The 25,052-nt window shown below is 33.9% G+C and overlaps 1 protein-coding gene across 1 annotated transcript in view; it reads left to right on the top strand.

The window, feature by feature from the left end:
• Positions 1-25,052, top strand: part of Tusc3 (tumor suppressor candidate 3) — a 214,412-nt gene that overhangs the window by 43,880 nt on the left and 145,480 nt on the right. Inside the window, exon 2 of the mRNA XM_005398343.2 lies at positions 6,475-6,644. Coding sequence (XP_005398400.1) covers positions 6,475-6,644 — 170 coding nt within the window. The remainder of the gene's footprint in view (positions 1-6,474; positions 6,645-25,052) is intronic.

The following is a 25,052-nucleotide window of genomic DNA, read 5'->3' as shown; positions in this document are numbered from 1 at the left end:
GTGCTCTAAATTCATTTTTACTAATAGTTAATATTTTTGTTCAAGTGTGTTGTTCCTGTTTTGTCATTTTTAAAATTCCTTCTTTAATACTAACTTTAAACCCTGTAGCAACTAGAAGTTACATATTAACTTTTTTATCTGGTGTAGTTTTTTTCCAGATGTGACGTATGTTGACAAATAATTACTTTCTAGACCAACTTAGAGGAATAATTATAACTTCCACAATCTGTCTCACTGTATAGAGAGGTCCATTTTGTTTGTTTAAATATTCCCAAGCTTTTAAAAAAAATTCATCTTATGTATATAATAGGGAACACACAGTTCTATGACATGGAAAAAAATCAGGAATTAACAATAGAAAACCTGACTTTGACTCTGCTTTTATTTGACCTTGAACATAAGTAATACAGGTTTCTTACACTTGAATTTTCTTCCTCTGTAGATAGGGTTGCATTACAAAATAGGTATGCCTAGTATGGTACCTGTCTTGTTGGAAGTAATCAGTAAATATTTTTCCTTTCTGTTGATTTTGAGTTTTATATTATGGTAACGATGATGCTACATTTAAAAAACAAAAGGTAATTATTAAAATTTCTGTTTTAAATACGGTTAACTATTCTTGTCTGACTCTTCATCAGTTTATATTGACATTAATAAGATGGCAAGACATTTTAATTTGGCTTAGACAGGTTTGATTTGTCCTTTGTTTATAAAGGACATTTATGTCATTAACATAATTTATTCATACAATTTCTAGTTTTTCTGTGTATGTGTATGTGTTTTTGTCTGTGCCACCGTGATAATTTAGAAATTGCAAGTCAGAGATACCTTAAGTCTAATGGACTGCTGCCTCTAACACAAAGAAAAAGTGCTTGAGGCGAGAGCCATAGAAACTGATTACTCTGCTCCTTAGGGGTGGAAAGTAGGAAAAAGATAGATAGTGTACTGTAGTATAGAAATGGGTGAAAAAATGAATTCTCCAAAAGAAGAAGAAGTCTCATTCTTCTTTACCTTTTTAGTAGACTTATTTAGTAGACTTTATATCTTATAGTATCTTTAGATAACGTTTATAAATTTGCATATTGCATGTTTTTAGTATATCAGTGCATTTTACTGATTTTAAAATGAGTTCAACTGTATTACCATTGCCGACCTCAAATGGAGACGTGTTTGTTTCTCTGTGTTTATACTGCTGTTACAGGTACGATTTATAAATACTTTCCTAAATTCTTAACTAGGTCTAAGAGTTTTTTTGTTTGATTATTTTTATTTTTTTCTCTTTTTGGGTGGTACTGGGGAAAAGAAAGGTCCTTGCTTCATGGTAAACATGTGCTCTACCGCTGAGCTCTAGCTCTAGGCCCTAGCTCTTAAATTTTAATTTGAGAGTAGAACTCTTGCTACTGCATGATCTATTATGTCTGTGGACTTGTAAAAATTCAGTGCTACAAAGATGGTAAAGGGTGATTCTTGCTCTTTCAGCCACACAGGTAGGTGGTCTAATAGAGGCTTCTATGGAGTAGGGGCTGACAGTTTGTAGGGACTTCATAAAAGGGTGTTGGATGTGGGATATCTGAGTCAGTCCTTTAGGCCAAAGACAAATTCATGCAGGGAATGGTAGTGGGGAGAGGTGAGGTAGGGCTTTTCTCAGACTAGCTTGTGCTAGGTATAGTCATGTAAATAAGTGCAAAGCTTTTGAGATTGATTAAAGCAGTAACTACTCAACACTGACATTATTATCCAAGGGATTTATTAAGAAAAATCATGGTTTGCGCTACTGCCAGTCCATTACAAGATACATAATGTGGTATGGTGGAGGATGCTGGAATGGGAGGAGACCGATAGTGGTAAGAGATGAAGGCCAGGTGCTGATCTTAGTCGGGTGTGCTGGTCCAGCTTTTGCTCTGTCAGTTGGGTTTTAAACAAGGCAAGATTTTGTTGTCTTGTTCTTATGTCTTTATCTTCTTTCCCCCAACTTTTGGGAAAATTGGAGCTTCAAAATCAAGATACTTTTAAGAGATACATCTTTTGAAATTGTAGAATGTAGTCATTATTAATATTTGAGAAAAAAAATCACTGAAGGCAGGAGCTGTTATCATATTTATACTGGTAGTCTGTGGTGCTAATTCTGTCCTTTTCCCACAGTAAGTACTCTATTTTTTGAGTTAGGAAATTCTTAGTACTTCTTATGTATAATTATATGTGCTTTTGGAACTGAGCTGCAGTTTCTTTAGGGCAGAGGATTTCCCAATAAGTCTACTAAAATCTGTTGATGTAGAATTTTTGGCCGATTGCTTATTTTCCTCTTTATAATCATCATGATAGTTTGGGAAAATTAAAAATAATTTTATATTTTAAAAATATGCAAGTATAAAGCAATACTAATCCCCAATCTGCTATCTGAATTTGTAACGCAGTAATTATCATCCCAGCATAGGTTGATCGGTGGTTAAATTTTTACATTTTAAAACATTTCAAGAAATAATGTTTTTATACTATATGCTTTTCTTTTGTTTTTCATTTTGAAATATTTTCAGACCACAGAGAAGTTACAAAAATTACAGAGTTCTCATTTGCCTTTCACCCTGCTTCTCTCAAGGTTAGCAGTACTGTATGTATAATTATTAAATCTAAGAAATATACTTTGGTTCAACATTATTAAGTAGCCTATAGACAATATTCCAATTTTGTTAGTTTTCTTTTTCTTTTTTCTCTTTGAGACAGGATTTCACTATGCAGTTCAGGCTGGCCTTGAACTCCCTTTGTGGGCCAGGCTGGCCTCGAACTCATGGTGATCCTCCTACCTTCATTAGTTTTTGACTAATACCATTTTCATGTTCCAGAATCCAATCCACAGTTTTACATTGTAGTATATTATGTCTCCTCCAGTCTGATAGTTACTCTTTCCTGAATGTGATACTTTTGTAAGTTACTATTTATTTTGTGGAGTGTTACTACATTTGGGTTTTGCTAATGTTTTCTTATGATTACACTGAAGTTGTGAATTTGGGGGAAGAATGCCACAGAAGTGATCTGCCTTCCTTAGTGTATCATGTCAGGGATTACGTGATGTGCATAGGTCTTACTACTGGTATTGTTAACCTTGGCTGGTTAAGATGGTATTTACTGTGTTTCTCCACTGCCATAGTAAAGTTTTGTCTTGATAATGATTAAACATCTTTGGGAAGACTCTGTGAGAGTGTACAAGTATAATATTTCTCTTTAACATTTCATGTAAGTTTGGAACTTTTTTGGGGTTTTGCTGTGGTATTTTAGTGGTGATTTCCTGTGTTTCTTCTTGCTTCTGCATTTATTTGGACTTCTGCAGGGGACTATTAGCCTTTCCCCCCAGTTTGTTTATTCATGCAGTTATTACTGTAAGTTTGGACTTGTAGCTATTTTATGATGTACGGTTCAATATTATTGTTACTTCTTTTGCTGTTCAAATTTTTCCAGCTTTGGTCATTGATAATTTTTTCACACCTGTTCTTGTGCTGTTTGACTTGCCTTTTTAAAGCATGCATTTACTTTCTAGTATTGTAAGAAACTACCATAAGTTTTAGTCTTATATTATTTTTCTCAGCTTTAGCCTTTCAATCAACGACTTTTCCAGAGAACCTGGTTTGTTCTAGTAGGAAATGGTATTCAGAAACCAAGATCTTAGTGTTAGATGGGTTTATTGCCATTGGTATTCCTTTTCAGCACAAGCTAGGAAATAAATGTGTACTAGTTCATTAAGCCATACAGGTCGATAGTTATTTCTGTGTCTGTCTGTAAACTATATGTTTTTAAAAGCCACAACTTGATATGTTTGTTTTCCATTCTTACTCAGAACCACAGGGTTTATCCTAACCATTGCCTTTTCTGTCCTTGCAGATTCTTTACTATTAGCAATAAATCTGGCACTCCTTATAATTTGTTTACTCTTAAAATTACAGATATACAAATCCATACCTTATAAGAAACCAAGTAACTTGAATAAGCTATGTTTTAGAACAAAATACTAAAAGCTGTTTGATACTTACACTTCGTAGGGGAATTTTTGTGTAAATTTTTCTGATGGTCTGATCTGGTTTGAATAATCAAATTAAGAGATAAACTTAGTGAATAATTAAATTGGAATATTAAGAGAAACTGAAGGATATTTCACTTCTTAATGTCAGCATTATTTGGTGTCAGAACAGTTTTATGTTTTTTTTTTTTTAAGTTTTAATTTTTTTTTGGTTTTTCTCCCTTACCGGGAACCAAACTCACGACCTTGCGCTTGCCAGGCAGGCGCTTTGCCGCTGAGCTAAATCCCCAGCCCCCAGTTTTATGTTTTAAAAAACAGATTTTTAAAAATATAGTAAGTTGAGATTTTTTAAACAAAACATTTGTAAAATATTATTAAATATGTACTTTGAAACATTATTTTTCTCACTTGTTATGATAAACTCTTACCTGGGTATTGATTTAGTATTGAGTAATCTGGAAAAGTTTTGACGCATACATTTTTATCACATATATGGGACAAATTTAAATTTTATTTGTTAATAGATCAAGATAAAGGACATGAGATCATTGAGGGGGGGAAATGTTGGATGCAAAAGTATAAAAATGTTTAATTCTGTCAGAAAATAATGTGCACATTATATGAGATACCATTTTCAGATGTTAAGAGAGTTGTTTATGTGTATGGGGGGGTGCAGATGAATACCCAAATGTGATAAGAAGATAATGAATCACATATTCTAGTCCATTAATAGACTGTGGATAGCATTAGAATTTTATATCAATACAGTGTATTTAGGCAGCATTGTTACAGTAATCAAAAATACCAGTAGTGAGTCTGTTGCATGATAGAGGGGTATTTTCTTTAAAAAATTTTTTTCTATATTATCTGTAATGGAAAACTATATATAATTGGAATTCTTTTTTCAAGCATACTTTTTTAAAAGGTAACATTTTGGCATGGTAACCCTGTGTACCACAAACTTTTGTAACACAGTGCTTGTGAACTTCAAGGGCCTCAATCTTTAGAGAGGGGGTGTACATTTTGAGTATTCTAAAGAAGTATTGTATTTGCAATAACTAAAAGCGTACCATGAAAAGTAATTCAGAAAGCCAAAATTAATGACTTTACATTGTTGTGTTTGACTTTTAAAGAAATATCCCCTTAATGAGATATTTTCACGGGTGATCAGGCCAATAAAAGTTTAATAGTTACTTTGAAGGTTAAAAGCTTTTGGGAATATCAATGCCATCCTTTACCTTGTTTAATTTAACACTGTTTATCAGTTAAACTAGGTGGAATTTTTTTGTAGGATGTAGTTGTTGCATCTTGTCTTTGAATTCTTAAGGACCTGACACCAAATCTAAAAATAATTAATAAACAGTGTGTACTTAGTATTTAATATGAAAAACTAGCTCTTCACATTATGTGTGTTAAAATATGTACTGACTGATACTGTTGGGAGGTGGTGCTCCATGGTTTTCTCATGTTTCTGCATTAACAGTTTTTCAGGATACTGTTATACAGAAGCCTTATAAGATAGATATAGCCAGGCGTACTTGTGCATGCCTGTGATCCCAGCACTTAGGAGGCTGAGGCAGAGGATCACCTTGAGTTTGAGGCTAGTGTGAGCTATATAAATGGGTTTAAGGCCCGCCTGGACTACACAGTGAAACTCTGTCTCATTTAAAAGAAAGAAAAAAAAAGATAATGTCTCCTTTCTGGTCAGAAGGCATATTTGTTTCCTGTCTGGAAAAATAAAAGATAATTCTTGTACCTCCAGGACAGAGCTCAGATATGTTTGCTAGTTGCCTCTTTGAAAGATTGGAGTTTCTTGAGGTCATTGAGTTCCTCAGCTGTGATAAAACCTCACTGCTGTCCCACACTGCACTTGGATGTGAATGACAACAGCAGCTCCGGCTAACTGCTGTAAGAAGCATCTCTGAGAGAGCTGGGGATATAGCTCAGTGGCACAAGTGCCTGCCTGGCAAGCACGAGGTTGTGAGTTCGATTCCTGGTACCAAAAAAAAAAAAAAAAAAAAAAAAAAATCTCTGAGAGACTCAGGACTTTTATTGCTCTAGCCTCCACAAAATTACAGTTGGCTTCTTTCATAGCGTGTGAGTAAAATCTTCAGCCCTGTGTAGTTATTTTATGTTTTGTTAGATACATTTTGGTGTAGTCATATGATTTTCCAAAACCATAAACAGTAATATCATAAAAATTCAAAGTACCAAAATAAGGACTTTTATTTATTTATTTATTTTTTTTGGTTTTTCTCTGGTACCGGGAACCGAACTCACAACCTTGCGCTTGCCAGGCAGGTGCTTTTGCCACTGAGCTAAATCCCCAGCCCCTAATAAGGACTTTTAATAGAAAGTAATTTGGGGTAAAATACGTCCTCAATATAATTCTGTGCATATCCAAACTAAATCCAAATTAAAAAATTTTAACTGTGTAAACTGTAAATTTCTGTTTTTAATTGCAGAATCTTTTGGCTGAAAAAGTAGAACAGCTGATGGAATGGAGTTCCAGGCGCTCAATCTTCCGAATGAATGGTGATAAATTCCGAAAATTTATAAAGGCGCCACCTCGAAACTATTCCATGATTGTTATGTTCACTGCTCTTCAGCCTCAGCGGCAGTGTTCTGTTTGCAGGTAATTTACATATTTAAAATTTTTTAGAAAAAAAATGCTCTCCTCGGCTTTATGTTTATTTTATATATATATTTTAAGATAATGTGTAAGAGAATTAAACAATTTAATGTTGTAAAATATTACTATGTGTATTTAAAAGTAGGCTCAAGTCAGTATGTTCTAGAAAATAGTAGGTTAATCTTTTATCATGAGCTTATAAAATACTGACCTGTTGTTCCATGTATACTCATTAAAATAATCATCTTATGTCCTGTGTATAGCCTTATAGGTCACGGATCTGTGGTCAGTGAAGTAGCTCCAGCTTAAATATACTGTTTTAACAGTCTAATAGAGAACTTGATTTTTTCATTTATTTTTTGATACCCTTGATGATTTTTAGTTTTTGATTATCCTTAAGAAACTTCTGAGCCTATAGGAGTGAACAATCTGAAATGAATGAAATCTTTGTCAGGATTGAGAAACTAATGAAAATTTTGATCAAGTAGAAATATACATGTAACAAATACTTTCTAGTTAAACTTTTTAGTTTGAGATAATTGTAAGAAAAAATACAAAGAAATCCTATGTGTCTTTTTCCCCAGTTTCCTCTGTGGTACAATATCAGGAGCAGGCATTGCTAAGTAAAGATATAGGACATTTGTATCACTGAATACCTCTTCTTCGTCATGCTGGGCATACCCCTCTTCCATCACTAACGTGTTTTCCATTTCTGTAATTCTGTTTTTTTAAGAATATTATGAAAATGGAATCATGCTATGTATGACCTTTTGGGTTTGGTTTTTTATTACTTATCCTGATTCTCTCAAAATGTATACAAGTGGCTGCATTTATCAATAATTCATTTTTTTATGACTAGTATTCTGTGGCATGGATGTTCTACAGTTTATTTAACCATCATCTGTTAAAGAATGTTTGTGTTGTTTATATTATAGGTTGAAGTTATAACATATAATGCTATAGGTTGAACATCTCTGATCTAAAAATCTGAAATCCAAAATGTTCTCAAATCGTACTGAGCACTGATGTGGTGCCACAGTGGAAAATTCCACATTTGACATCCTCTTTCAGGCCATAGTCAAAATGCAGGCACACCAAAAATATTATTTCAGTTACTGTCAGGGTGTGTGTATAAGATATATATGAACATAAATGAATTTCATATTTAGATTTGTCTTATCTCCAAGATCTCTCTCTAGCTCTCTCTCTCCCCCTCTTTCTGTCTCTGTCTCCCTCCTTCCTTCCCTCCTTCTCTTTCTTTCTCTCTGTCTGTCTGTATGTATATATGTGTGTGTATATATATATATATATATATATAGCCCAAATATTCCAAAGTCTGGAAAAAGTTTGAAATTCAGAACACTTCTTTTTTTGAGACAGAGTCTCACTCTGCAGTTCAGGCTGGCCTTGAACTCATTGTGTAGCCTAGGCTGGCCTTGAATTTGTGGCAGTTCTGCTTCAGCCCCCCAAGTACTGGGATTGCAGGCGTGTACTAACATGCTTGGCCCGAAAACACTTGTAACTCCAAAGCATTTTAGAGAAAAGATATCTGACCTGTACACATAAAGCTAAGAACATTCTCTCTGAATGACTGATGGTGTTGAAGCTCTTTTCATGTGCTTATTCATTTTTGTTAAACAACTTTTCATTTGCTTATTTATCACCCTTTGATGAAATACCTGTTCATATCTTTTGCCTATTTGTAATTGGTATTTGTTTGCCTGAGTTTACTTGCTACTATTTGTTTGAAGAATTTTGTATCTAAGTTTACAATAAATACAGATCTCTGGTTTTCAATTTTTTTTTTTTTAGTTTTGGTATTAGGATAATACTATCCTAATAAAATGAAATAGGGAATGTTTTCCTGTTCGTACATTTTAATAGAGATTGTGTGAAATTAATGTTAATTCTTCTTTGATTGCTTCATAGAATTCTCCAGTGGAATCATCCATGGCTGGATGGTTCTTTCTCAGAAGTTTTTAAGTTATATATTTCTTTTCTTTTAGGTTTAAGGACAGTATAGATTGTCTGTTTCTTTACTGAAAACTTCCTTTTGAGGAACATATTTATGTTATTGACTGGACTTCACACATTGTATATTCATTGTAGAGTCAATTTAGGCCTTCAAATAATTTTGAGCTGTTGTGGATTCTAAGGTTATTCATAACTTAGATTAACGAAGAATCAATTTTACACTAACTTGCAGAAGGAGAACTTCAATATTCTAAATTTTTTCAAGAAGGATCTTATTATAATGCAGTAATAAGTTGAAGTATGACTAGACATTGGGGAGAAGATAGAGATAAAATACTTGAAATAAGCAGTACTTTAGATTATTCTTGATGCTTCTATCAGATTTCAGGACCAATTCTCAGTAGACTTTAACTGTTGTAAGTGTTGGGCTAGAGTATATCTACCTTGCGCATGCATAGTGCTATATACTCAGACAAAATTACCACCTTAAAAAGCATTTTGGTATAGCGGTATAGTTTCTGCCAGTGAAAAACAATATACTGCCTATCTACTGAAATTTTATAGTACCATACATATTTTAGGAATTCAGTTATAACCTTTGGGTAGTATTTTATTTAGCTTATTAGCTGTTAAGTGAATCATTAAATATAGACTCCTACTTTTAAATTTTACCTGAATCTTAAGAACCTTTATTTGATTTTTTTATTTATTAAAACTTACATTTTAGAAGAAATTGAGGAGCCAAGGGAATGTAAGGCTTTTCTAATGCGATGCCAAGTAACACTGAGGATCCTTCTGAAGCTGGGGAAGGCTGACAAGCTACATATGATGCAGTTAGCCAAATATTTCCAAGGTTAGGAACAGGTTTTGTGTAGAATTAGGGTGGGGTTCAAAGTTAACAAGCTGTTATAACGGATTATTTATTAAATGAGAACACTATTCAAGTATGAAGATGATTTTTCATGGTATAAGGAAGTTTGGGGAGTTACGAGATTGCTAATGTCTAGATTATAAATTTGTATGTTTACGTTACTCAGATGATAGTGGAACTAGAAAGACAAAATTTAGCGATAGAGGTATGCCATGAAGCTCATTAGATGAAATGATAATTTTTTTTTTGAAATGATAAATTTATGTTATAGCATTTTATAAATTTTAAAGGAAGAGCCATTAAATAGTTGTGATTGAGTAATGGTCTTGAGGTCTGTTGTCACTGGGCCATAAAAGTATTAAGTGGGACCCATATGATAGAAGAAGGAATAGATAAAATAAATTTCAAAGTGACAAGATAGAAAAGCAAAGAAGAGTTGCAAGAAAAATTCTTTTCATTGTATATCTGTGTTTTAAATTAAACTTCAAAGGGAGTTGTAGATACATTGAGGAACATATCTCATCATTAGCACTATCTTTTTTTATTTTTCCCTACATGACGTAGTTTTCCTGGATCTTTCTGTGTCAGTGTAATTTTTTATCATTACTATACTAGTGCTATAATATTTCATAATTGTACAGAATTGTTCAAAAGATCATAGCCATAATTTTAAAATCTTGTGCCTCCCTCTGTGAGACTTTTCTGCCTTTTTTTTTTTAAAGAAAAATTGAAATTTCCTTCTACAGTTCATTCATACTTAGACTGTCTAGTTGGATTTCTTTGCTGAGAGCCTGGTGAATGAGCCTTTGGCTTTCTAATAAGTAAGCCCCTGGCTTTTAGCAAATCATTCTGCTCTTCCTTCACATTCAGTTATTCACAAATTTCAGAATTCAATTCTCACCTCCATCAGTGCTAACATCAAGCTCCTTGGTCAAGTAAAGTTGTTAATTTTGACTACTAAATATGACTCACAACTCTTGAGTGTTAACTCCAAACTTCCTTTATCAGATTAGCCTGCACAAAATATTCCTCACAATTGAAAAATCTTTTCCATGTATTGTCTAGAAAGTTACTTACCCAGAATTTACTACCAATTCTATGAACAAGTATCCTCTTTTAGGGATATTACTGTGGGTCAATAAATTTAAGGAAGAAATCCAGTTGGAAGACAATAAAAAACCTAGAATGAAACAGTTGCACGTATAACAAAAATTTAGTGATACATTAGTGATTAATATGTTATTGGATTCCCAATAAATGAAATAGTAAATTACAAAGATTTTTCAAAAAAGATAATAATGTATTGCATTTATATGCTAGATGTTAACTGCTAATATCTTCTTCTCCGAACTAAATGAACTTACTTGATATTTGTAAACCATTGAGAACCCATAGTTAATTCATATACTGTACATACATGCATGTATACACATACATTTATGTAATTATTACCATTACTCTAAAAGATAGATCTGAAAGAATAGATTTCATAGATGATAAACTTGAAGCTGAGAGGTTATATAATTTATGAGGTCACAAAGCTAATGCCTGTCAGGGTTGGGATTTGTGATTCTAGAGCTATTAGACTTTAATACTTGGCTTAAGTGCCTGTATTAATCATTTTCCTTGCCCTGTGAACTGTAATTTGTATCTTGCTTTGTGTTCTCAACCATGATTATTAGTTTTGTAGAAGAAGGATCCATCAGCCAGCATTTCCTTAATTCAGAAGGTCATGAAAACTTTTACTCAGGGCAGTGTTGCATAATGGGGTGGAGTGTTGAACATTGCTAGCCAAAACCATCTGGAAAAAAGCTTGTCAGCCCTTGTTTCATTACAGTGAGGTCACATCTCACAAGATTAGATTCAAAGTTAGCAGTAAAGGTGAAAACTATGTATAGACAAAATTGTCATGTACATCACTTAAAACATTTGTAAATACTTTATAAGTGGTTTGGGGTCTGAAACCCATTTTCCTTAATTTATTCTTCAGGTAAAATTTTTCTGTGTCTTTTACTTTTAAGATTCTCTAATTTGCTTATCTACCTGAATAAGATATTTCCCTGGGTTAAAGGCTGAAATACTTTCATGCCATTCACACATCATCCCCAGCCCCGTTTGACTGATACTTGCTGTTTCAGGCGTGCTGACTCCATGCCCAGTTTAATATAAATGGTGCTAGGGTGATTGCTGAGCTCTGTATTTTAAAGTTTTGTGGCATAATTTCATTAACATTCTTTCTCCATATTTACTCCTCAGATTGCATAATCTGAAGTCTTTCACTGTTTTTTAATTAACATCCCTGATATGTGTGACATTGTAGCATTCCTTGAGTTCTTTCCTACTTTCTGCTTTCTTTCTATTTAAAGTTTATCTTTATTCTCTGTAATTTCAGGCCTATAAAATATTAAAACATTACTGTAGTGTATACCCATGTTACTCTTTAAAATGTAGTAATTATAACATTTTACCACCTTTGATTTTGCTTTAAGTAGAGATCAAATATCAGTCAAGTACCAGCAAAAGCACAAAGACACTCAGGAGTTGTACACAACATGAAATATCATGACTAAATACTTCAGAAAAATATTTGTAAGAATAAAGTCACTTTTACATTATCAGAATGCCATTTTCACTTTTAAATAAATTATCATTAATTTACTGATGTAATGGTATATAATCCATAGTTAAATTTTATATTTGTCTTCCAACTTTTTATATTTACCTCTCCATAAATTTGGGATCTAGTCAAGCTTCATCTGTTTTACTTGATTGCCACTATCAGCCTGAATACTAATATTTCCACATTTTAGAAAAAGATACTGACTTTTTTGAGAAGTCCAAGTCCTTTGTCTTGCCTGTGTAGTGTAGTATAGTATAGTTTCTGGTATGATTGTCTTTTTATGATTTGATATTTTTGGAGTATTATAGAGGTAATTATAGAGGTAATTTATAGAGGTAATTTATAGAGAGTATTATAGAGGTAATTTATAGAGGTAATTTATAGAGAGTATTATAATTTATATACTTCATATTATAGCTTATCAGGAGGAACATAACATTCAGATACCAGTGTTGAGACAGATCACTTAAATTAAGGTGATGGTCTCTGGACCTCTCCATAGTACAAGTATCTTTTTACTCGTATATTTGGGGAATGTAATTGGGTTGAGAGGAATAAAACTTGCTTATCATGTGAACATTTTTTTCTAAGTGCTTTTTATTTTAACCTGGTAGTTGTACTATCTATTGATAATCATTGCTTGAGTTTAATATTACAGTGGTGACTGTGAAATAGTTATTTTAGAATTATCATTCCTATATATTAATTAGTTGCCATTCCTCTATGAAAGGAAATTTTCCCTCACTCAGTTTCCTTTTGGATATCTCAGATCAAGGATTGTCTTTCATTCACTAAGCCATTATGATTACGAAGTAAGCCTAGGGTATTTTGTACTAGAAAGTAGACTAACGGAGACATGTCATGACATACGAGCTCATTCCAGATTATCAGTGGCTCCAGGGCGGTGTCATGGTTGGCTGGTAAGCCGGGGGCCCCCATCTCGGTTTAGATGACAGAATTGTATCCCGGACTTTAAACAGCTTCCCTGAAGGTAGTCTAACCTCTCCTGTTTGGTCGTGTTTTTAAGGAGGCATTTCTGTGTTTACTTTTAGGAAGTGTTGAACAATGACCGTAGGAACAGGGCTAAGACAAACAGTGCTAAGTGTTGATTAGCATTTTCTGAGGACGTATCCTTTTTGGGGTCTTCCATTAACATATCCCATAGGTTCATACGTTCCTAAGCCTGGTAACATTCGTTAAGTCTCCACTGGTAGAAGATGGTAGACTCAGAAGCTGATAAATTTGGAGGTGCTTGAAGTGATTTCAGAAAGGTGCTAGGGTATTTTTTTTTTTTTCCTTGCAAGGAAAATTTTGAATGTAGTTCTGATGATAAAAGATTATAGTTTCTGTCTCTGTATTCCTCCTCTCAGGGTCTATGACATTCTTTCTGCCCATATGGGGGTTGTTGTTTGCTTTCTACCACCATAAAAATGGTGTGTCAGTCCTGCTAACTACAACCTTACTCTTTTCCAATTTTCATGAAATTTACAAAGATGATTGTCTCCCACCTTGGCTTATGTGCAGAAGAGCTTGGTATGTAATATACTCAAGGTGGTCATTACCTTCTTTGTCTAAGAACATATCAAGTCAGCAAGAGAACTCAGTGACTAAATTCATGTCACATTTGAACTGCGTAAGCCTTTTTCTTTTTAAGCCAGGCTGTCAGCCAGAGGATGTACTGCTGAAGCTTCCTTAGGGCAGCCATTGGGGGGAAGGAAATACTGCACTCAGGAATGATCTGGACAATGTCTTTAATTTTTTCAAGTAGGCCTAAATAATTCTTCCCCTGCTTCCTTTGATCATTAGTTAGGAAGCAGCCAATCAGAGATGAACCCTTTCTAGGGCTGAATACATTTAGTGTGACCCAGGTGCTTTACTAAGTTTTGTGAACATGACAAGTGGCAGTAGAGTCATAAACCTGTGTGTGTTCACTTTTGAGACAGCTATGGCAGCAGGCATCAATATTGGGTACTAGCGGGTGGCAGGAAGCATGTACTGACTTGAGAACTTTTAACTATTGATTTCTTTCTTGGTCATTTATGGAAAAAGGTATACTGTTGTCAGATTATAAGCAGTCCAGAAAAGCAGAAATGTGACGCAGTGTTTTACAAAATCACAATGGAGTAGTTGGAGTCAGTTGATCAGACTGTAACAGTAACATTATCATCTTGAAAACCACTGATTATTTTAATGCTCCAGGCCAGGAGATATCAAGCCCTTGATGTAGACAGTTTGCTAGAGGCGGGTAATCACAATGGTCTGATCAGCATGGCCTCTTTTCCTACAAAGTAAATAATCCAGCATTTGATGAGAGTCTCAAGGCTGGTATACGTTGTAGCTTCTGTGTGAAGTTATGATAGTGGAGCCAGTCAGCAATGGTGTTGACTTGGGCAGTGCAGTTTCAATCAAGTTTGGTTCCAGTTGGTCTGAAGAAGTAATGATGGGCCCTTACTCTGAGCATGTGAATAAGTGACCCGTTAGTGGCCAGTAGGTAAGTATGATTTGTGCCTCAAAGCAGGGATGTTTTCAAGTGGCAAAAGCAGACCAAATGAGGAGGCCATTGGCATCAGGAAGTCAGGGCTGTGGGGACGACCATGAGTCCTGCACAGTGGGCAGAACAGCAACCTCTACTTTGAGTTTTACACAGTTGATATTTCTAAGGCTCAAGAGCCGTAGCAGTCCTCTAGATACCATCACATTCCCACTCAGTGTATTCATTAGTGAGGCAGTCCAAGTGTTTACAGGACCCTCTGTGAATTGAAGGCCTCACTGGGTTTGGCTTCAGGTGAGGCACAGTTGGGGATCAGGTTTCCCTAAAAAATTGCTATTGCTCTCATGTATAAAACTGGTAGGATTCTATGGCCCAGTCAGCAGTATTCTTGAGAATACCATTTCCACAAACAAATCCTGCTGGATCTTTCACACCTTATTAGTCATTGGGTCCAAGTATATCTGCTCTCACGTTAGGGTATTACGCATTTGTTTGTATTTGGTGGTCTCTCCAGTCTGGTGAGACATCCAGAAGTCAGATGCGACTGGCAAGTGGAAGACAGTTTATGTTGCCGTAGGCGCCAGCCCGCAGAAGTATTGTGCACAGTTTAAGAGATGATTAGCTGTGTGTGGTCCCAAAAGGAGAGGATGCACCATGGCTTGCTGGACATGTCTGATGTAGACTGTTGGGTTGAGGACAATGATTTGTGGCTTAGACTAGATAAATGATCAAGAATACTCAAGGGGTTATGTACTTATGTAAATATGTAAAGAGTCCTGTAGGCTTGGGACTTTTGTGATCATGTCTGAAGAGGTAACTTTTTTTTTTTTAACTTTTGGAGAAATTGAATATGCTTAATCTTACATAGGCCCAATAAATTTTATGTATCTTCGTTGAGACACTGGTGCTACCCTAATTTTTGTACTTTGAAAGGGATGTATTGTTTTACATTTAGAGCCAAAGTACATTTAAAATTTTTCGTTGAAGGCCAATTATTTTACTACGCTGTGTCTCACAGTTGACTATTCTGGATCACATTTCCAGGTAGAGATTTAGTGTGCTCTTGTAGATAAAAGTTTTATTTCCAGAAAGTTGTATTATATTGTAGCTTAAAATAGCATTTGCTTCATTGTTTTGTGTTTCTGCTGTAGGAGCTCAAATTCTCTGTGTGTTAAAAACATTTTTAGGTCTGTTTTCCTTATCTAGCATGCTTTTTAAATGTTAATTTTGTTTTTTGGTTCATTACTTTTATTTTTAATTTTTAATGTTCTTTATTACATCTTCAGTAACCTCTATTCTTCAAGGATCTTGTGATATAGTTTTAATTTTTGCATGAGTTCTGTTTTTTCTTTTTCATTGGTTAATTCTTACATCACATCTTATTTTCTTCTATTTCAAGTTTTTAATTTCTAATTTGAGATTTATTTAAATGTTTATTTTAAATGATATTTGCTTTAGATTATTGTATTTTCATTTTTTTAAAGAGAATTTTTCATCAGCTGAATTTTGGTTCTGTTTTCTTGTGGTAGTTTTGTATGGATTTGTTGGTCATTTGTTTCTCCTTTTAAAATATTTTTAGATGCAAAGTAATAGTTTATATGTAGGAGCTATGGTCAGACTTTTGAGTGAACTACTCATTTCTAAATTCAATTACTTGTTTTGTTTATAAAATGAAATAACTCGAGTGTAATCATCTTTTTGTTTTCTTTTTATAATTTACTTTACAGTGCTATATTTTGATTGTGAAATATTGTTGTTTTCATAGATCTCTTGAATTCGATTTTGTAGATCGCTTGGATTGCTTTTCTGTTCCATTTTGTCACCTATCCTTCACCACATAGTTGCCTTCCAGTCTACATAAACTGGTACACTCTTTTTTAATGATTTTTTTTCTTAAGTTGGTATTTAATTGTGTGTATTTTGGAGTACAGTGATTAACTTGAGCATGTACGCTATGTATAACGATTAAACCAGGGTAATTAACATTTACACCTCCTTAAAGACTTACCATTTCTTTGAGTTTGGAACCTTGGAGCCCATCTGTTCCAGTACTTTATGAAATATAATTAGTCATGAACTATAGTCAGTCTATTATGCTATAGAATGTTATAATTATTTCTTCTGTGAAACTTTTATTTTGTTAAGTATTATCTAGCCTGCCTTGATGTGTTCCTGCCTTTCTCTTCTTAAAATCTGGTGAGCACTGTACTACTCTATACTTCCATGAAATCAAAATTTTAGCTTTCATATATGAATGAAAACATACCGTATTTTTCTGTAACACTTTAATGTAATATTATTTAGTTCCATCTGTGTTGCTGTAAACCACAGGCTGTCATTCTTTTTTTATATTCTTACATATATTATTTAGTTATGTACAGAGTCTAGAAAAATATATACACACTTCAGGAAAAGAAAAACTTGTATAAATATTTTAATACTAGATTTATTGAGACATCATAACATTGATATGAGTTATTTTTGGCCTCCACAATTATAAGAGGTGCTCAAAGTAGTGGGCATTAGCTTCCAGACATTTATTAGTATGGAGAACTACTGCTTAGGTAACCTTGGTCGTTGAGATTATACTATATTTTCCTGAAATGTGTATATATTTTATGGCAGTCTCCATATATAAATATATTTCTATGCATTCATTCGTTAGTGGATACCTCAGATTCCATTTTTTGGCTATTGTGAGCAATGATGCCGTATACATGGCTGTGCAGATAATCTCTCTGATACACATGTTGTACTTCCTTTGGGTATATATCCAGTATTAGGGCAGCTGTGTCATACAGTAGTTCAGTCTTTATCTTTTGAGAAACCTCCATGGTGTTTACCATAGTTGCTGTAATAATTTATCAACAGTTTTATCAACCATGTATAAAAATTTCCCTCTTCTCAGTATCCTCTGCAGCATTTATTATTTTTGTCTTTGATTATAGCCATTCACACTGGAGTGAGATGACATCACATTCTGCTTTTGAGTTTGCATTTCCTTGATGTTTAGTGAAGTGCAATATTTTTTATATACTTGATGGCCACTTATATATCTGTTCTTACCATTTTGCCATTTTATAATTTGATCATTTGCTGTTGAACATTTTGAGTTCCTTATATATTCTGGATATTAATCTCTTTATAGATAATTTACATGTGTTTTCTTCCAGTATGCAGATTACCTGTTCACTCTGTTGATCATTTCCTTTGCTGTGTAGAAGTTCCTTAGTTTGACAAAATCCTATTTTTGTGCTTTTGCTTTGTTGCCTTTTAGAGGGAGGGGTTGATAAAATATCCAAACAATCATTCCCTGCAGGATGTTTTGATGTGTTTACATTATGGTTTCTTCTAGTAGTTGCACTGTTTTAGGTCTTATGTTTAAGTCTCTGATACATTTTAAGATATTTTTGTGTATGGAGAAAGACAGAGGCTCATTTTATTCTTTTGCATGTAAGCATCCACTTTTTCCTGCATTATTTATTGCAGAGATTGTTCTTTCTCTAATCTACATTTTTGAGACATTTTATCATAGATGAGTTGACTGTAGATGCATAGATTTGTTTCTGGGTTCTTTATTCTATTCCATTGACCAGTATACCTCTTTTTAAGCTGTTTCAATGCTGTTTTTACTATAGTTTGGTAGTATATTTTTCTTAATATATGTTTGTGATATATAATAATTACCTTCATTTGGGGGTGTTAGTAAATATATGTAACATATCTTGATCATTTCTTACTCCTTTTCCCTTCCACCCCATCTTCACCCTCCTGCCCCATATTCCATTTTCCATCTCCACAAGGTGCCTCCCTGTTTGCTGTCATCTGTCCTTTATTTTTCTGTTTAAATTATTTATATTTTGCGTTTCTCATATAAGAGATACCATGCAGTATTTAATATTCTCTGATTTATTTCACTTAACATTGTAGTCTCAGGATTCATTCATTTTTCTAAAATGACTCAAATTCATCCTTCTTTATGGAGTAGTACTCCATTTTGTATATGTACCACATTTTCTTTATCCACTTATCTATTGATGGGCATATTGGCCACATTCATAGGTCAGCTATTGTGAATTGTGGTGCTCTAACCATTGGTATGCACGTGTCACTATGGTGTGATGACTGTAACTCCTGCGGAACTTGTCCGGAAGAGTTACAGCTAGGTCAGATGGAGTTTCTATTTTTACTTTTTTGAGGAACCTCTATGTTAATTTCCATAGTGTTTGTACTAGACTATATCACCATCAACAGTGTAACGGGGTTTCTTTTTCCCTACATTTTTGCCAGCTTTTGTTATTTTTTAAGTTCTTCGTAGTCATTTTTACTGGAGTAAGATGGAAACTCAATATAGTTTCAGTTGCATTTCACTAGTGGCCAAAGATGGTAAACAGTTTTTCATGTTCTTATCATTTGTACTTCTTTTGGATATCTAAGTTTTTTTTAGTACTTCATCTAGGTACTTAATCTTTTGCAGTTACCATGAATGAAAGTCTTCTCTGATTTCTTTCTTGGTAGGTTTATTATTGATGTACTGATATCAATATTACTGATTTTTGTGTGTTGATTTTGTATCTTATCACAGCTCTGAACTTCCTTGTTAGTTCTAAAGTTGTTCTCGTAGAGTGTTTGGGTCTTCTCTATAAAGGATCATACCACCTGCAAAGAAACATGTTTGACTCCTGCCTTTCATATTTGTATCCCTTCCATTTCTTTTCCTTGCCTGATTTCTCTAAATTTCTGAGAACCGTGATGAATAGGAATGGTAAGAGTAGGCACCCTTGTTTTATTCCTGATTCTAGGGGGAAAGTTTACAGTTTTCCTCCATTTAGTGTGGTGTTGCCAAAATCATTATTGGGTTTTGTTAAAGACTTTGTACATCTATTGAGATGATCATGTAATTTTTATCCTTTTATTTACGTAGCATTTTGCTCACTTTCTTATTGATGGGACATAATACTGGACAGTGGTATTATGTCCAGTATTCAAGAAGTAGCCCTGCTAACTCTAAACATCTTTTTTGCTGGATTTCATCAGATGGGCTTCTCCTGCAGGTTGCCTTCCTGTGGTTTAGTTTTTATTTGCCCCCTTAGTTCACAAAGACGCAGATTTTGTGAACATCTGAGCATCTCCTGAGTGCTGCTACCTCCAGCCTGCCGTGGTCAGACTTGGGTGTTAAAGTCAGGAGTGTGATGCCTCTAGCTTTGTTCCTTTTGCTTAGGATTGCTTTGCCTGTCTGGGGTCTTCTGTGATTCCATGTGAATTTTAGGATTATTGTTTCTGTTTCTGTGAAAAATGGCAGTAGTATTTAGATGGGGGATTCTGTTGAATCTAAATAGCTTTGGATAGTTTGGACATTTTACTGTATTCTTCCAACCCATGCACATGGGATGTTGTTCTGTGTTTTTGTTTTCTTTTCAGTTTTTTACATCACTGTAATTTTCATTGTAGATATCAGTTAATCATTTCCTTGGTTAAATTATTCCCAGGTATTTATTTTATTTTATTTTATGAACATGTATGGATAGTTACAAGTTTCTTGCTTTATATTGTTCAGTGGCCATTGTTATTTACCTACTAAGTCTTACACCTTTTCTCAGTATTTTACAATTTTTGGTGAAATCCTCTTTTTCTTGAAGTGATTCCCCCCTCCCTTTTTTTTTTTAACCTTGTTAGGAGTCTTTTTTCCTCAGTTTTTCTATCATTTCCACCTTACTAGGTTTCTGGGGTTTGTTTCTAAGGTGGCAGATGTTTATTTCCTCACTTTTGTGTAGGTTTACATTTTGCTTTTTTTTTTTTGAGGTACCGGGAATAGAAGTCACAGCCTTGCGCTTGCCAGGCAGGCACTGTGCCACTGAGCTAAATCCCCAGCCCCTAACGTTTACATTTTGCAAGAGTCTCTTTATTCCTCATTATGTTGGCAAGGAAAGATTTGCTTGCTCTCTTGTAGAACTAAGTGGTTTTTAAATTGTTGGTTGTCATTATTTTATAGAAACTAGTCATTTCCTAGGTATAATACTTGTTTTAGTGGATAAATTTGTAATCTGGCCATAAGTAAGTGCTTGTAGTATAGTCACATATTATTGTGGTGTTGATAATGGTGATAAATTGTTGTTGGATCACGTAAAGTTCAGGGCTTTGTACTCTGTGTGCTTAATACATTTTATTGAAAGAAGTGAATAAGAATGTTTTTATATTGGTAAAAAACTTACTGAAAAGCTTTTTGTTACATAATTATGAAATAAATAGGGTAAAAATAATTTTTTTAATCTAAAAATGCTGTCCTTGCTATTTCACAATATCTGTTGTAAATTTTGGTCCCTATTTTACACTTTTGGTTTCTCAGTTTATTTCGCTTAAGAGTATGGTCTCAAGGTCCATTCATTTACTTAGATATGTCTCAGGTTTATCCTTTTTTAATGGCTGAGTAGTTCTCTATTGTGTGTGTGTATATATATATATATATATATATATATATATGTGTGTGTGTGTGTATATATATATATATATATATATATATATAAACACAACATCTTTACCCATTCATTGGTTGATGAACATTTGGGCTGTTTCCACGATTTAGATATTACAAACTGTGTTACTATAGGAAGAAAATGTTCAAATGGGAAGGGGACCTAGGGAGGGGGAAGAAAGGAAGGAAAAAGAAAAAAATGAGAAAAGAAGGAAAAAATGGAAACAAAGCTTTTGTAAATAAGGATGGGAAGAGGGATTGAAGGAGTGGGTAGGTGAATGGGGAAAAAAGAACCAAGATATATCATGTACAGGTAGAAATTTACAAATTCTCTATGATGAATGTGATCATTATGTATACTTAAAATGTACCAAGATATTTAATTAATTCAAAAATGCTGTACTGTATTAGTGACGATTATCACTGAAGTGATACAGTTTTAATAGTCTTCCTTAAGCATTCAGAGCAAAGCTCAAAATTTCAACATTTTTATCGCTAAAGCTAGAAATAATTATATGAATTCATGTTAATAAATTAAACTTAATATTCATATTATTGTTACACATTTGCTTTAGTTTTCATAAGTTCAGTGTATGAAAATCATTTTAGATATTAAGTGAGATTTATTATTTTCCATAGTCTTGGCCTGAGTTCCTAGATATTCTCTTAAATGCATAGTAATCTTGATCTCATGAGGATGATTTAACATAACCCAATACTTTTTTAAGTGAACTACCTCAGATATGTTCCTTATCTGTGGTAGGTTGATATCTTCATCAGCAAAATATGTTGACAAAGTTGACTTACTCCATTTGTTTATCAGAAGATACTGATTTTAATGGACTTCTGCACAAAGACTTAACATAGCAGGCTCAAAATTACTATCTTTACAAAGTCCAGCTCTCAGTGTTGGTCTGTGTGTGGGAATGAGGATTTGGGGGCTAGTCCCACCAGTCATCTGAACTGGTGGCTCACTGTTGCTAGGCTGTTGTGCAGCTGTGGCTGATGAATATTGTATGTGCTTTCCTCCTGGGCGACTGGAACTTTGTTGTGTAGCAGACAGGGATGTCTGCATGATCTGCCCTCTTGGAGCACTGAATCTTTAACGAGCTTCCTAGGTAGACAACAGTTCACACATGTTGTTACAATTCTTCCCTAAGAGAATTAAATAAGTTCTTTGTGACTTGACAGGAAATCACTCTGGGGAACTTACATCTAGTTTCTTTTGGCCTTTGCTATAGGCACCCTTTTTCTTTGCTGATTTTGCTTTGTATCCTTTCTCTGGAATAAATCTTAACCATGAACATGACTATTTGCTGATTCTGTGAGCCTTTGTAAGGAATCACCAAACCTGTGGATATATTGAAGACCCCCAAAACAGAAACTTCTAATATTTCTGAGTTGTTTCTCAATACTGTTGGCAATAAGTTACATGTTTATTATTCATTATACTTTTAAAATTCTAATTTATAAAGTCTATAAAATAAGGGTCCCTTTCCCAAGACCCTTAAACAGAACTGTGGACAGAAAGAAACTTAATTTCATGAACTTTTTACCATAGCATTGAATACTAGTGTGATTATATAATACTGTTGATATCTAATTTATTTTTTAAACTAATATTTATGGGACAGTCGCTATGTATAGGTATTGTGATGGAAACTAGGAAGATAATGGTTAACAAAATGATTTGACTGCAGCTCTCACAGGTATCAGAATGTAATTGAAGTTTTGGGCATAATTTTCAGGCATAATTCTCATTACATAGTTGTTAAGCTTACAGTTACCAAGCTCATAAATGCCATGAAGGAAAGGCATACAGATTTATGAGAAAACTTTTGTATTACCTGCTAGCTCGGATGTTTAAAGAAAGCTTATTTTGGAAAGTGATAATTGAGTTTTTAAGGTGTATAGGATGACAAGAAATTCATGAGGCATTTTCATCTGCTCCCATGCGCAGAATGTGCTTGGTTGTGTGATATTGTTTCCAGGGTATTATATGTGCTGTCTGTAGTGTGTGCTGTAGCTATGGAGAGTTAGTTTAGAAAAAGGAAAAAAAAAGCATATCAAAAATTCAACATCAAAACTGTGTCTGGTTTATTGAGGGGAATTAAAGAAAACCTTGGGGCCTGGTACAGAGAGTTCAAGGAGAAGTAACTGATGATGAGATTTGAAAATGCACATAATTAGTACATTTTAAACTAGTTTCTGGGCACACAAAGACTTGTGCAGTGCTTTGTCATTTACTATAAATTTGATATGCTTCATGTTTTTAACCTCAGGATAAGCCTCAAGAGGAAAGTTGTTAGTGTTGTTTTGCTAAAAAGGGAAAATAAAATGTATAACATTGCCAGATTTATATATTATGAAATGCAAAGCTAGTACTCAACTCCAGAGTTTTCAGAATTCAAATGCTGACGATGACCTTTGTATTTGGCTACATAGTAATAAGAGCAGTATTACATTATTTGGAAGTGTTGTGGTTAGTTTGTAATTATTTCATACATTATTTTTCTTTTGGACATAAATGAATGCATTTCACTTTGGTGAATAGAATCTACTACCGTATCAAATGAATTAGTTGATGAAAAATACTCATTTTAATTCCTCTAGCGTTCTTTACTTCTGTGCTGGGTAAAATACATAATCCTGAAACTCATTCTTAGAAAACTCAAATTTACAGTGATATTTGTGCAAAGAATTTGTATTGCAAAAATATCTCAGATTGATTTTTGACGTTGGTGGATTGGGTTTAAAATTGAGAATGGAGTTTATAGCTGTATCTTTATAGTCACAAGTGTGATCATAGCCTTTCTCTTACTGAGATTGAATAGTTCTTGGCCCACTAATGCCTGGCCATGGGACATAGACAAGTTGCTGCACTGCATTGCTGTCATATTGCTCATCTGAAATGAGGGTGTAACTAGTGCCTTTATCATAAAGCCATACCAGAAGCAATGCCAAACAGAAACAGAAAACAACAAAGGGACATAAGGAAACTTTTGAAAGTGATGGAGATGTTTATTATCTTCATTATGGTGATGCTAACAGGAGTGTATACATGCATCTAAACTCACCAAATTGCGCAGATGTATGTTACTTACATCCACTTTTTGTAGCCATTTATACCTTAGTAAAACTGGAGAACAAGAAAATGTCAAGAATATTCCTTGATTGTTTAGCATAAAACATTCCTATGATGATCTAGCAATTCAGTAAAAAAAATTAGAGTTGTCTAGATCAATATTAGAACATTGCTTGAAGTGGGATTTTATAATATCACAAGGTAGATCAGCTTAATATAACATATATGTAATGCATATAATCAAATGGCTACCTGTTTAACCAGTATTTTAAGAATTATTTAAAGGTGATGTGTGGATCTCTTTTTTTTTTTTCTGGTGCCAGTAATCCAACTTACCACCTCCCGCTTGCCAGGTGGGCACTGTGCCGCTGAGCTAATCCCCAGCCTTGGTGGGTGAATCTCTATACTGTCCTCTCAGTTTTGTTATGGACCTAAAACTGCTCTGGAAAACAAAGCCTAATTTGAGTTGATGAATATGTAATCATTCCATTTGTATTTTTTGTACCCATATATATCTATACACGTATATAAAATAACTGTAATTTATAATTTATTGGTAATATAACAAAAAGTATTATACAAAAATAGTTTGATGAAAAATGTTTCTTTTTCTTTTTCCCGGTACCGGGAATTGAATTCACGACCTTGCACTTGCCAGGCAGGCGCTGTGCCGCTGAGCTAAATCCCCAGCCTCGATGAAAAATGTTTCTAAAAATGAACTTTTCACATATACAGTACATAAAATCCCTAAAAACCCTAAATTTAAGTACATGTTATTGATGGTGTTATTCTCATTCAGTAGGAAACATATAATCTCCATATCTTGGGACACAGTTTCTTTAAGTTTGTTTGCCTTCTTGATTTATTATAGCAAAGTTTCTTAAAGTCTTGATATATT

The sequence above is a fragment of the Chinchilla lanigera genome, unplaced genomic scaffold (assembly GCF_000276665.1).
Source record: "Chinchilla lanigera isolate Chin_1 unplaced genomic scaffold, ChiLan1.0 scaffold00062, whole genome shotgun sequence".
Lineage (NCBI taxonomy): Eukaryota > Metazoa > Chordata > Mammalia > Rodentia > Chinchillidae > Chinchilla > Chinchilla lanigera.
The sequence above is the reverse complement of the archived record's forward strand: the minus strand, read 5'-3'. Positions and strand labels throughout refer to the sequence as shown.